Consider the following 14,223-nt stretch of genomic DNA (forward strand, 5'->3'; position numbering starts at 1 on the left):
ATGGATAACAATGTTCTAGGGTCAGAGGACGAGGCATACATCAAGCTTCCATCTTTCTCTGCATTGCATTCCTCACTGGAAAACCACTCACTTGTTAATGTACAGGTTTGTACAATAAACAACATTGATGATGCTGTTTTGTTGTGCAAATAGTATTTTCTCTTTATATTTTTTCTCTTTATATTTTTTCTCTTTCTCCTCTCAGGTGACCACTTTTATAGGCAACCCATATCCATCGACTGAAAACATCACAGGAACGGTGTGTACCCTTGTACTAAGGGATGGATTGACGGAAATCAGTGTAGAAAACTTGACAGAGCTAATTGAGGTAGGCTATAGGATAGAACAGGCCAACTACTTTAACTTTAGCCTGCTGTCATTCCATCCTCATTTCCCTAACAGAGATGAGGGAACCATGAATGCAAATAGATTTGGTTGTTTCTCTCCCTTCTCTATAGATCATTCTTCCACGCCCAGATGCTCCTGTGCTCTCTGGCACGACTGTATCCTTGGAGGAAGGGGCTCGCGTTGGGACCACTTTCAACACTACGGACCCCAACATCACAGTCATATTCACCATACAGCCCAGTGTCAATGTGTCCCTAAAACTGCTGCTGGGCCTGGGCTCCCCACCCAATGACACCCACTATAAACACCGCACTGTCCTGAGACACACAGGTAGAGGAGGATTCCATCACCATAGTTACTGCTTGGCAAAACATTACATCCACTGTGCTACTGCTTTCAGTCAATCTTGCTGTCTGGTATGTACATAGATTCACATACTACTTTGATATTCATAGTGATTCACAAGCTTTAAGACATGTCTGTCTGGCAGTTCACACTGTAATTGGAGGTTGGGCTCTCAAATGTATTGTTGGTTTGCTTTCTTAGCCTGGGTGGTATAGAGTAATCCATGTTCAAAACCATATTGTGCTCTTTCAGAGGGTTATCGCTGGCTGGTCACCCCTGAGATGATGGAAAAGGGAACAGGCACCTGGTATGTGAATGCCAGTCTGTTTAACTCAACCTGGAGCAAGGGACTGACGCTACAGATCACCATCTTTACTACTAAGTGCATGTACTGGAACACTAAACAGCTGACATGGAGCATAGCTGGCTGCTGGGTGAGGCTGCTATTAATGAGACCTATCCCTCCTTTGTCTCCATCAGAGTATGAACAAACCTAATTGGTAAGCGTCGGTATGTGTTTGTGACATTGTGAAAGCGTTTGTCTGTGTTGTCTTGTTCTAGGTGGGTATACAGTCAACTCCCAGGATGACACATTGTCTATGTAACCACCTGACATCATTTGGGAGCTCTTTCTTTGTGATGCCCAACTACGTAGACGTGTCGCTCACAGCTCAGTACTTTGCCACAGTGAATGAGAACTATGTGGTGGTGGCATTGCTCTCTGCCTTCTTTGGCCTGTACCTGGTCACTCTGCTCTGGGCCTGCTATGCAGACAGGAGGGCCCTCACCAGGGTGAGTTTATCAAGGCGTGTACAAACACAAATACAAACACACACAAACTGATGCTCACACACACATGAACACTGAAACACTTGTTTTGTCCACAGAGGAAGATGACACTCCTGAAGGATAACCACCCATGTGCCAGTTATAACTACCTACTGAATGTCCAGACTGGCAGTCGGAGAGGGGCGGGTACCTCTGCCAATGTAAGATGGGGTGGTAACTGAATAGATCCTTCATTCATTTCTGTGGTCAGTTTACTTAGCATAGGAATATCAATACCAGTATCCATGCTAATCAGAGTATATTTTTTAATGTAGGTTACAGTCAAGTTGTTGGGTACACAGGGGGAGAGTGAGCCCCACCACCTAAGTGACCCTGATAAACCAGTATTTGAAAGAAGGGGTGTGGACTTGTTCCTGGTGACCACACCCTTTCCCCTGGGGGAGCTGACGGGCATCCAGCTGTGCCATGACAACTCTGGGGGGCACCCCTCCTGGTAAGCACCAGGGCAGATGACACATCATCCCTGTAATTATTGTGACTTGTTTAAAGTCAAGGTCTTTTTGAAATCACTCCATACTTTCCATTGTCATGTTTAAAAATGATTTGTGGCACACTAAACTCTAAGGTCCGGGTTAAGAATCTGCAGGGACAACTAGGACCTATAAATACTGAGCTGTTAAAGTAGTTTAGGTGTGACATTATCAAGCTTTGCTCCCCTCACCCTTGGAGACCTGGTAGAGTTTCATCACAATGACACTTCAAAATAGCATCCTTGCCTCCTCACCTTGTCACCTCCTCTCCTCTGGTTTAATACCTGTCTTAAAGGTTCAATGTTGACATATTTATCACAATATCAAATAATTTCTGGGTAACAATTCAGTACCTTGCTGTGATTGTTTTCAATTAAAATTGTCAAAAAGAAACAAAATAGCTTCTTAGCAAAATATTTTTCTAGGACTACCTGGGAGTGGGAAGGGGAAAACTAGCTGTTATTGACAGAGAGGTTTGGAACTCTATTTCTTATTGGTCTGTTGTCACCAGGCAGGCCAAAACAGGCTGAAATTCCAGGGTATCATTTTAAACAGGTCTTACACTAAAAAGGCATTATCATCAATTTCATAGTATTATTCCAACCTCATCATGTGGAAATATAAAACACAGGAAAATCCTGTTTTTGACTGCACTGGGTCTTTGAATACCACAACAAAAATATTGCAACCACTGCTATGCTGGCAGGGACTTGTTTTCGTTTTTATCTCTACAGTCTAAGAATCTCTATCTCTACATAGGGAATAATAAGTATTTTCCTGAGTGTGAGGTCACGTTTCCTCCCACCAGGTATCTCAACAAGGTGACGATCCAAGACCTGCAGAGAAAGAAGGTTTGGCACTTCCTGTCCTCATCGTGGCTGAGCTCTGACAGGGGGGATGGGCTGACCAAGAAGACCCTCAACGCTGCCAAGAAAAACGAGATCAGAAGCTTTAGGTGATTGACCACCAGTGGAGTACAATGTTGCAACAAGTCTGTAGAGGATTTCTAGGCTTGATCAAATATCTTGCAATGTGCCATAGAGTTTTAATTCTGAACCCTTGTATCCTAGACTACTTTTTCAATGCAATTCCTTTGACTTCCACCCTGGTCATCCCCTAATGTCCCACACTTTCTATGTCCTAGAAATATTTTCCAGACCAGGACGTCGACAGGCTTTAGAGATCAGCACATCTGGGTGTCCATCGTAGACCCTCCCTGGCGTAGCCCGTTCACCCGAGCACAGAGGGTGTCCTGCTGCATGAGCCTCCTGCTCTGCACCATGGCCATCAACATCGCCTTCTGGAAGATCCCCAAAAACCAGCAGTCTCCTGTCATCTTCACCATTGGTTAGTCCATAGAGATACAACATTATATTTTATATTGGGTACTGGATAAGTCCTTGTGGGTGAGCCAATCAGTCCTCTTTTGTGACTGTGCCATTCATATCTGAGCCCACATCTAATGAGCTGCCTCTGATAAGGATGGGCAGTAATGAGATGCCTCTGATAAGGATGGGCAGTAATGAGCTGCTTCTAATAAGGATGGGCAATAATGAGCTGCCTCTGATAAGGATGGGCAATAATGAGCTGCCTCTGATAAGGATGGGCAATAATGAGCTGCCTCTGATAAGGATGGGCAATAATGAGCTGCCTCTGATAAGGATGGGCAATAATGAGCTGCCTCTGATAAGGATGGGCAATAATGAGCTGCCTCTGATAAGGATGGGCAATAATGAGATGCCTCTGATAAGGATGGGCAATAATGAGCTGCCTCTGATAAGGATGGGCAATAATGAGATGCCTCTGATAAGGATGGGCAATAATGAGCTGCCTCTGATAAGGGTGGGCAATTTTATCCTCCACTCACATAGAAATTGGAAATTTTGGCTACCGGAAAAAGTTTTTTCGACAGTAAAAAGAGAGCAGTGAAGGACATGGGAACTACGATTAGCCTGCAATGTGGATGATAACATATCAGACTTTTTAGATACAGCTGCATTAAGAATCAAAGACAAGGACTTGTCTCAATTATAAATGTTAGATCCAACTCCAGGCTCTTTTCTCCTTGGTGTTCACAGAGTTACAAGGACTAGTAGTTGTAGGCAGTGGATGGCTCTTCATAACCCTTCAATAGACAACGTTTCAGCCACATTCCGTTGACTATCCAGACCTGAAAGACCTTGTCACACAGCACAGAGTGGTTATTCAATGACCCCAAGCCCTTGATAAACCTTTCATATGGCTAAGAAATACTTGACCCAGAACAACACAACAAGTGTTCAGACATTGAATGATATATTGAGTGTTATTGCTTCTGTTATTGTGCCTTGACTCCATAATGGTGTGCTTTCATGTCCCAGGTTCGCTGGAGGTCACTTGGGAGGAGATCATGGTGGGGGTGGAAAGCGGTTTGCTCATGTTCCCCATCAACATCCTCATCATCACCATATTCCGTAGTATCAAGCCACGATTCGTCCAACCGAAGGAGAAGAACCACGATATGCAGGGCCTGAAACCCCTCGCTGTTACCATGCCAACCATTCTTAAGGTCCTCTTTTTACCTTTTCAAAATAAAGTGTTGTTGCTGTGCTATAGTTCTGCGCTATACTTTGTCTATAACCTTCAAACACTCCCATCGTTTATTCCTTTCAGCTGTGCCTGCCTTTTTTCTTACCTCCAAGGCCATACAATATCTTATTGGTTATAGCAACCATTAACATTGATACTGGCAACTGTGATACTGGCAACATTGATACTGGCAACTGTTATGTATGTTCTGTCCTTAAGTACTGTATTCCTGCATACTACGTCCCTGTCTAGGACACAGAGGAGATGGTGAATCTGCTCTGTAAGAGCCAGAAGAACAAAGTGCCTGAGCTAGAGAAGAAGCTGGAGTCATGCGATGACCTTTGCTCAGCCTTGGGCAGAGTACAAGGGGTCATTCAGCTTATGCAAGGTGCTTCCCTGACACTGCAAGAGCAACCTTACAAGTCACACAGGTTTTGACATCATTGTAATTGTTGGAGATTTGATGCGTCTGCCTACTAGGGTTGAGTGAGAGTGAGCCACACTGGGTCTACTGCAGCAAGTTTGTCCTGTACTTCCTCCACCACCTGTCCATGTGCCTGGAGCGGCTGGATGAGAGTGCCTTCTCCACCCCAGAGGCCCGTCAACACATCCTGAACACCGTCCACCTGCTGCAGAAGACGTCCGAGATGGTTTTCACCAGCCACATGGCTTACAGGTTGGACAATATACTTGTGTAGAGAAGGGAATATAAATAACGGAATTAAAAGTTAAGCTTTTCAAAAAAAATACTTTACACGTCATTCCCTTCCTCTCAGTTTCCAATCAAGTTAAATTGATCTGTGTTTATGTGAATATCATTGTCATACATTACTCTGACCAAGTACCTAAACATACCTGTGTTTCCTCTGTGCCTCCTCTCCCAGTCCTCCCCGTGTTGCTAGGGAGAAAAGGAAAAGCTCGAGCTGCTGGCTGCCCTGGTGGTTTGTGTTTGTGGGCTGGTTCTTGCTCGTCTCCATCAGTGTTGTGTCCACGTACTTTACCCTGATGTATGGCTTTGCCTATGGGAGGGAGAAGTCCATCCAGTGGGTTATCTCTCTGGCCATGTCCCTCTTCCAGAGCATCTTCATCCTCCAGCCTCTTAAGGTAAGACCAGGGCTCTATGTCTTACATGAAGAACGTAGTCCTGAAGTTCTGTTCAATCATCAGCAGATGTAAAAAGAAGAATTTCATTTGATGCTTGTGTTTTGTCCCAGGTGATTGGTATGGCGATTTTCTTTGCCCTCCTCCTCAAACCAGTGGCAGTAGAAGACAGTGAGGAGGTTGGACTACTTCTGAAAGGTAAGATCCTCGAGCACAGAAGACCTACTGTACAGGGCTCTCACGAAACCATTATGCTTTACCTTAGTGTCAGTTTTACAAAGGCGTAATTGATCTGGGTTTCTCAGTACTAGTACTCTGAAAAGGCATTTACATCAACCCAACTCTCAGTGTTGATGAAGGGTTTTACAGAGAGAGAAGGGTTACAGTCAGTAAGGGACTGTCATAGAGAGAAAATACCTTATTTTTTTCATATCCATGCCTACTCTCTCACAGAAAAACAACAAAGCCTTGAATATAAATGGCTTCTGTCAAACTATTGAAACCTATCTATTATGCATAATTAATGGTATATTTTAGACATTTTAGACTGCAATAGAGCTGTATAAGTCTGCTTTACCCTCAGATAGTAGGAGAAACATTGAATTATGGTAGTATTTTGCTGCCATTTTAGCCAGGACTCTATTGTAAAGTACATGTTTAATATCAATGAGACTAACCTGGTAAAATAAAGGTACAAATATCTAAAACCTGTGTTAGTATGCCACACCATGTCAGGCTCACAGGGATTATGTTGAGTTTCCCTTCTGCGATGTTGAAAAGAAAAGTCCTCACAAAGAGGCCTGTCTAATCTGTTTTACAGAACAACAGGAGATGTGTAAATTGTACTCCGGTAGGGAGATGCACTGAAGAAACACAATTTAGCTCTACACGCTGCCTCCAGAGGATCGATGGGTTTGGAAGACCTGATGCCCTACAACAGACATCCTCTGCTCTGCTGCACTGACTATCAACGTGGCAAACTGAGAATATAAGTTATTAGAAAACATAGTTGTTAGGTTTTTATTGAATACTTGTTACTCTTAATAAGAAAGGCACAAGGCATAATATGTATGAATGTACTGAAAACTACTGTATCATTGAAATTGTAACATTTAGTAATAAACTGATAGTTAGAAACTTTTCTTCTTGTGGATTGTATGAAGTTACTCAATGTATGGAATTACTCTGTTATATTTATTTGATCACAAACCGCTGATATATTATTTTACACTGTACATTTATATTTACTTTTAAGTAACATACAGTCACCTTCAAAATCATTGTCACCCTTGATAAAGATGAGCAAAAAAAGACTGTGCAAAATAAATAATAGAAAACCAGAGATATATTGAATGTTTTCTGAGATTAAATAACACATTGGGGGGGGGGGGGAGGATCTTACACCATTCCTCCATACAGAATCTTTCCAGATCCTCTATATCCTTCGTCTGTACTTATGGACTTCCCTCTTCAGTTCAAACCTCAGGATTTCAATGGGCTTCAAGTCCGGAGACTGAGATGGCCATTGCAAAATGTAGATTTTTTTGTTGTCAATTAATAATTTCTTTGTGGATTTTATGTGTGCTTGGAGTCATTGTCTAGCTGGAAGATCCACTTGTAGCCAAGTTTCAGCCTCTTGGTAGGGGCAACCAGGTTTTTGGCTAAAATGTCCTGGTACTTGGTACAGTTCATGATACCGTTCAATGTCACTATCACCAGGAAGCAAAACCACCTCATAAAATCAAAGATCCACCACCATATTTTACAGTAGGCATGGGGTTATTTTCTGCATTTGCATCTCTCTTACAATAGAAAGATGCATATGGTCTTGGCTCCTGAGTGGCACAGCGGTCTAAGGCACTGAATCTCAGTGCTTGAGGTGTCACTACAGACACCCTGGTTTGAATCCAGGCTGTATCACAACCGGCTGTGATTGGGAGTCCCATAGGGCGGCGCATAATTGGCCCAGCGTCGTCTGGGTTTGGCCGGTGTAGGCCGTCATGGTAAATAAGAATTTGTTTCGAACTGACTTGCCAGGTTAAATTAAAAAAATATTTTCAAAGCCCACTAGTGTGCGTGGCCAAAAACCTCTATTTTCATCTCATCTGACCATAGCACCTGGTTCCAATCCATGTGCCATTGACGTTTAGCAAACTCCAAGTGTTTACATTTGTTGGTTTCTCTCAAAAAAGCTTTTTTTATGGCAACCGTGACCCTTGGACTTTTCTTTTCATCACAAACCATCTTCATCACTGTGAGTATGGACAAGATACACTTGGGTCCTTTACCAGGCAAATTCACCACTGCTACAGTGGTTTTAAACTTCTTAATTGTTGCCCTAATAGTGGCTAGTGGTATATTCGTTTTTTTGTGTGTTTTTCTTTGTACCCATTGCCTGATTTATGAAAGTCAACAGCCATTTGTTTTTGTTTTCTTTGTGAGCGCTTTGCCTTTCCCCACGGTGATGGATGACAAAGGATGTTACCTCTTTTCATACCCCAGTGAAACGGGAAGCCATGGAAGATAAAAAAAAAAATTAAATCTCAGTTTAAAGAACTGTAAGTAGAATGTTAATGCAAATAGATTTTATTGAAAGAATCTTTACGGGTACCAATCATTTTGACACCTACAGTATTTTTTTTTATTTTGTTTTTTCTTGGTAGCCTTTCCTGCAGTGAAACGACCTAGTGGCCTCATGGGTGGAATGTTATTCATATTTTTCATAATTTCATAATTAATAAACATTATTTGTAAAAAGCCTCTGAAAATCCGGTGTTTCTATGTCGAACGGTTTTGTTATATTTCTGTCTTCTGTGATGTATATAAACTGTAATATTGGGATGCAAACTCAAAATGTAATACATTTCATCTCTATATCTCGCTTTTTTAAGCCCATAACCACGTGTGAGGGCCTCCCAGGTGGCGCAATGGTCTAGGGTAGCTGTGCAACCCGAGACTGCGTTAGTGCCCAGGCTCTGTTGCAGCCGGCCACGACCGGGAGGTCAGTGGGGCGACGCACAATTGGCCTGGCTTCGTCCGGGTTAGGGAGGGTTTGGACGGTAGGGATATCCTTGTCTCATCGCGCACTAGCGGTGCACGCTAACCAGGTCGCACGGTGTTTCCTTCCTCCGGTTCTGCTGGCTTCCGGGATGCGCACTGTGTTAAGAAGCAGTGCGGCTTGGTTGGGTTGTGTTTCAGGGAATGCATGGCTTTCTACCTTCGTCTCTCCCGAGCCCGTACGGGAGTTGTAGCGATGAGACAAGATAGTAACTACTAACAATTGGATACCTCAAAATTGGGGAGAAAAGGGGGTAAAATCCACACAAAAAAAAAATAATAATAAAATGACCAAGTGTGTATACTTTTGTTTCAAAGTAGATTTGTTTAAGACTGTGTGACCCTGATTTAGCCCACTGCAGTAAAACGTTCAACCAAATCTATTTCAACTGTATTAATATAAAATAATATTATTTAAAAAAAATCTGAGCATACAATAAACCTTAGTATTTGTATTATTTATTTTATACAGTCTATTTTGCTCATCTTTGTCAAGGGTGCCAATACTTTTGGAGGTGACTGTATCTGTGGGTTCACTTAGTATTATAAGTATATTTATCTATTTTAATACATTTGAAAAATTGTTAAAACAAGTTACGTCTTTGAAACTGTTTTTCCATAAATAAGGTAGTATTCCCGTGTTCTCCCCTCATCCCCATCACAACATGAGTCCTACTTTCACTGTGCTCAGCAGATTGTTATGAAAGAAAGTGTAACACCTATTAGTAAGACACTCATATCACCCCTTGTCTAAGAACTCCTCTGACTCACGTCCGTAACTCTGTGTGTCACTGCAAGCTATGTAGTTGACCAGCAACAGCGACTGATCCAGTGTAATATATTATACAAATAAAACAAACTGGATGGAATATGGGGGAAAATGTAACACATTATTTTTCAATCTTCAACAAAAAATGCTAAAAAATTTTTTATTGAAACTTGTTACAAATGATGGAGTCACTCATGATTCACCAAACAATATTTCGAAAGAAGAAGTAAAGTTGAAATGTTAGCTGTTAAAATTAGATCCAACAATAATATTAAGGAATGAGAAATCCATAGCTTAAATATGAAGGTGTCATTGTACTCTGATGATTCATGTTTTCTTTTAAAACCACAATTAGAATCCCTCCACAGCCTCATAGAGGATCTAGATACTTTTTCTAACCTCTCTGGATTAAAACCAAATTATGATAAGTGTACTATATTACGCATTGGATCACAATTTTTTAAACTTTTACATTAGCGTGTAGTTTACCAAAACAATTGTCTAACGGGATGTGGACATACTCAGTATTCATATCCCCAAAGAAAGAAATGATCTCACTCCAATACATTTTAATAGAAATTTAGCAAAAATAGATAAGATCTTGCTACCATTGAAAGGAAAATACCTGTCTATTTGTGGAAAAATCACCCTGATTAACTCTTTAGTCAAATTACAGTTGACTTATTTGTTTGTGGTTTTGCCTACACCTAGTGACCTGGTTTTTAAATTATATGAACAAAAAATATTCAATTTTATTTGGAATGGCAAGCCAGACAAAATTAAAAGGGCCTATTTATATAATGAATATGAATATATGAATATGAATATATCTAACCTCAGTTAAAATGATTTGGGCCCTGTGCAGAATTTGTTTTTAATTAAAATCACAAATTAATTAATTCAAGTCCACGTGAGAAATTAATTTAGTACATTTCTTTGGGAATTGCCAGCTAATTAAATGTTGGAAGAGGGGATATTAATATTCTCTGAGCCTATATTGAGTCAGTCAATTCCCCTTTAGCATAGTACAAATAGAGTTTGGCCATGAGCAGAAAAGAGAATGCTTCAGGCCTTCAACCTGCACCAAGGTGACTCATGGCAGGGAAGCAGCCTTCTTCAATTGGTTGTTGTCTTTTTATTCTTACTATTTTAAAATCCTTAACTAAACTCTCTCCCCTCAAACTCTAAACTCTGCAGAGAGTGGGGTGTGTTGTCCTCAGGTAGAATTTAATAAGAATGGTTTTAATATTATATTGTGTATAGCAATAACCTAATTGTCTTAGTAAGTGCCAATTTTACCATGTAAATCTTCGTGGGCCCCCCCCCAAACATGTGGGATGCATGCCAGCAAAGCCACTACACAACACTAAACAATACATTAATTGCACTATAGCGGTGACATACGATGCCCACAAACTGTTAGGGCCTACATAAAGCTGTCCCAACAGCAGTGTCCCAAAACCTTACCACTGCTACACCTGGCTATCAGCGGAGCCTTGTCTGGCAGCGAAACAGTTCATTCAGCCTCATACGTATATATATACACAGTATATACATTTTGTTTTGTTTATTGACTTAAAAAAACATAGCTGATATTGCTGACTTGCTAAAACAAATGTGGTTACTACTGACAAAGACGTCTGACTGCTACACCATCTTGGATTATTAGTTTATTAGTTCTAATCTAAGGTGTCTGTAGCTGCAGGAATTTGTTTATTCTGAGAGTGTCAAACTGACCCAGCTAGGTGAGTCATTGTGCATCGGCACTAAACCTCTCTGAATGTGGATGATGATGAGCGGTGCCTGGCCTTTACATCGCGACGTCCTCTGAATGCCCATCTGCTAGCTGTGCCCGCCAGCTGTCTAGAGCATATTGGACTGTTAGCTGTATAGATCCATCAGCCAATTTCTTGGGCCACTATGCATATTTTGCCAATTGGACTTGGACCCCTCTGCTACTCGGAACCCTACTAATACATCACGACTGGTCTATCGACGTCACCGCACGAGGTGGCTAAAACAGAGATTCCTCCATTGAGACGTGCCTCTATGGTCCTTCTGCTAGCTTGCTATCCCCGGCCCGCTAGCTGTCTGAATCACAGTCTCTCCAGCCAGCCCAACCCCTCACTGGACCCCTATTGATCACACGGCTACGCATGCCTCTCCCTAATATCAATATGCCTTGTCCATTACTGTCCTGTTTAGTGATTATTGTCTTATGTCACTGTAGAGCCTCTAGCCCTGCTCAATATGCCTTAACCTACCATTGTTCCACCTCCCACATATGCGGTGACATCACCTGGTTTAAACGTCTCTAGAGACAATATCTCTCTCATCATTACTCAATGCCTAGATTTACCTCCAATGTACTCACATCCTACCATACCCCTGTCTGTACATTATGCATTGAATCTATTCTATCGCGCCCAGAAACCTGCTCCTTTTACTCTCTGCTCCGAACGCACTAGACAACCAGTTCTTTAGCCGTACCCTTATCCTACTCCTCCTCTGTTCCTCTGGTGATGTAAAGGTTAATCCAGGCCATGCAGTGCCTAGCTCCACTCCTACTCCCCAGGTGCTCTCATTTGTTGACTTCTGTAACCGTAAAAGCCTTGGTTTTATGCATGTTAACATTAGAAGCCTCCTCCCTAAGTGTGTTTAATTCACTGCTTTAGCGCACTCTGCCAACCCGGATGTCCTAGCCGTGTCTGAATCCTGGCTTAGGAATACCACCAAAAACCCTGAAATATCCATTCCTAACTATAACATTTTCCGACAAGATTGAACTGCCAAAGGGGGCGGTGTTGCAATCTACTGCAGAGATAGCCTACAGAGGATTCTGTCTTACTATCCAGGTCTGTACCCCAAAAATCCAACTTTCCAGAAACAAGTCTCTCTTCGTTGCCGCTTGCTATAGACCACCCTCTGCCCTTAGCTGTGCTCTGGACACCATATGTGAATTGATTGCCCCCCATCTATCTTCAGAGCTCACGCTGCTAGGTGACCTAAACTGTGACATGCTTAACACCCTGGGTCATCCTACAATCTAAGCTTGATGCCCTCAATCTCAGACAAATTATCAATGAACCCACCAGGTACAACCCCAAATCTGTAAACACGGGCACCCTCATAGATATCATCCCATCCAACTTGCCCTCCAAATACACCTCTGCTGTTTTCAACCAAGATCTCAGCGATCACTGCCTCATTGCCTGCATCCGTAATAGGTCTACGGTCAAACGACCACACCTCATCACTGTCAAACGCTCCCTAAAACACTTCAGCAAGCAGGCCTTTCTAATCAACCTAGCCCGGGTATCCTGGAAGGATATTGACCTCATCCCGTCAGTAGAGGATGCCTGGTTATTCTTTAAAATTGCCTTCCTCGCCATCGTAAATAAGCATGCCCCATTCAAAAAATGTAGAACCAGGAACAGATATAGCCCTTGGTTCTCTCCAGACCTGACTGCCCTTGACCAACACAAAAACATCCTGTGGCATTCTGCATTAGCATCAAATAGCCCCCGTGATATGCAACTTTTCAGGGAAGTTAGGAACAAATATACACAGGCAGTTAGGAAAGCTAAGGCTAGCTTTTTCAAGCAGAAATTTGCATCCTGTAGCACAAACTCAAAAAAGTTCTGGGACACTGTAAAGTCCATGGAGAATAAGAGCACCTCCTCCCAGCTGCCCACTGCACTGAAGCTAGGAAACACTGTCACCACCAATAAATCCACTATAATTGAGAATTTCAATAGGCATTTCTCTACGGCTTGCCATGCTCTCCACCTGGCTACACCTACCCCCCACAGCAACTCGCCCAAAACTCCCCCATTTCTCCTTCACCCAAATCCAGATAGCTGATGTTCTGAAAGAGCTGCAAAATCTGGACCACCACAAATCAGCCGGGCTAGACAATCTGGACACTCTCTTTCTAAAATTATCTGCCGAAATTATTGCAGCCCCTAATACTAGCCTATTCAACCTCTCTTTCGTATCATCTGAGATTCCCATAGATTGGAAAGCTGCCGTGATCATCCCCCTATTCAAAGGGGGAGACACTCTAGACCCAAACTGCTACGGATGTCATGTCTTGTTATGTCTGTTCCTGTCCTTTCTCTTCATTCTCTCTCTCTGCTGGTCTTTTTAGGTTACCTTCTCTGTCTCTCATTCCTCAGCTGTTCTACATCTGCCCTAACTAGCTCTTTCACTCTTCCCCACCTGTTCTCTCTTCCCCCTCTGATTAGGTCTCTATTTCTTTCTCTGTTCCTGCTACTTTCAGGGTCTGATTCTTATTTGTGTTTTTTGATGCCAGAAGCAAGCTGTCGTCTCGTTTGCTTCCACCTTGTCCTGTCCTGTCGGAGTCTGCCTGGCTGGAGCATCCTGCACTATACTAACGTTCTTTTGTTCCGCTGACAACGTTGGAAGAGGATTTATGCCATTCCTGTATTTTCATTAAAGAACTCTGTTTTCTGTTAAAACCGCTTTTGGGTCTTCACTCAAGTTCATAACAGAAGAATCAGACCAAGAATGGACCCAGCGGCTCCGGACCCTTTTCACTCCGCCGTCGAGATCCAGGGAGCGATGCTAGGCAGACACGAGGAGGAATTGTCTGCTGCTCAACATGCCGTTGAGACCCTGGCCGTCCAAGTCTCCGACCTCACAAGACGGGTTCACCAACTCCACCTCGATCCACCGCCCACTTCCAGGGTTTCC

General features: G+C 42.6%; 1 protein-coding gene across 1 annotated transcript; it reads left to right on the forward strand.

Annotated features, from left to right (window-relative positions):
- Positions 1-6,890, forward strand: pkd1l3 (polycystic kidney disease 1-like 3). Its single transcript, XM_064967255.1, has 15 exons — positions 1-105; positions 206-259; positions 459-678; positions 946-1,127; positions 1,255-1,485; positions 1,581-1,682; positions 1,797-1,975; positions 2,821-2,967; positions 3,157-3,359; positions 4,373-4,560; positions 4,833-4,968; positions 5,061-5,256; positions 5,465-5,684; positions 5,795-5,879; positions 6,502-6,890. The coding sequence occupies exons 1-15, from the start codon at positions 1-3 to the stop codon at positions 6,546-6,548; spliced, it is 2,295 nt and encodes a 764-aa protein (XP_064823327.1). The 3' UTR covers positions 6,549-6,890.
- The last annotated feature ends 7,333 nt before the right edge of the window (positions 6,891-14,223 follow it).

This window comes from Oncorhynchus masou, chromosome 1 (genome assembly GCF_036934945.1).
Source record: "Oncorhynchus masou masou isolate Uvic2021 chromosome 1, UVic_Omas_1.1, whole genome shotgun sequence".
NCBI classification, from domain to species: Eukaryota; Metazoa; Chordata; class Actinopteri; order Salmoniformes; family Salmonidae; genus Oncorhynchus; species Oncorhynchus masou.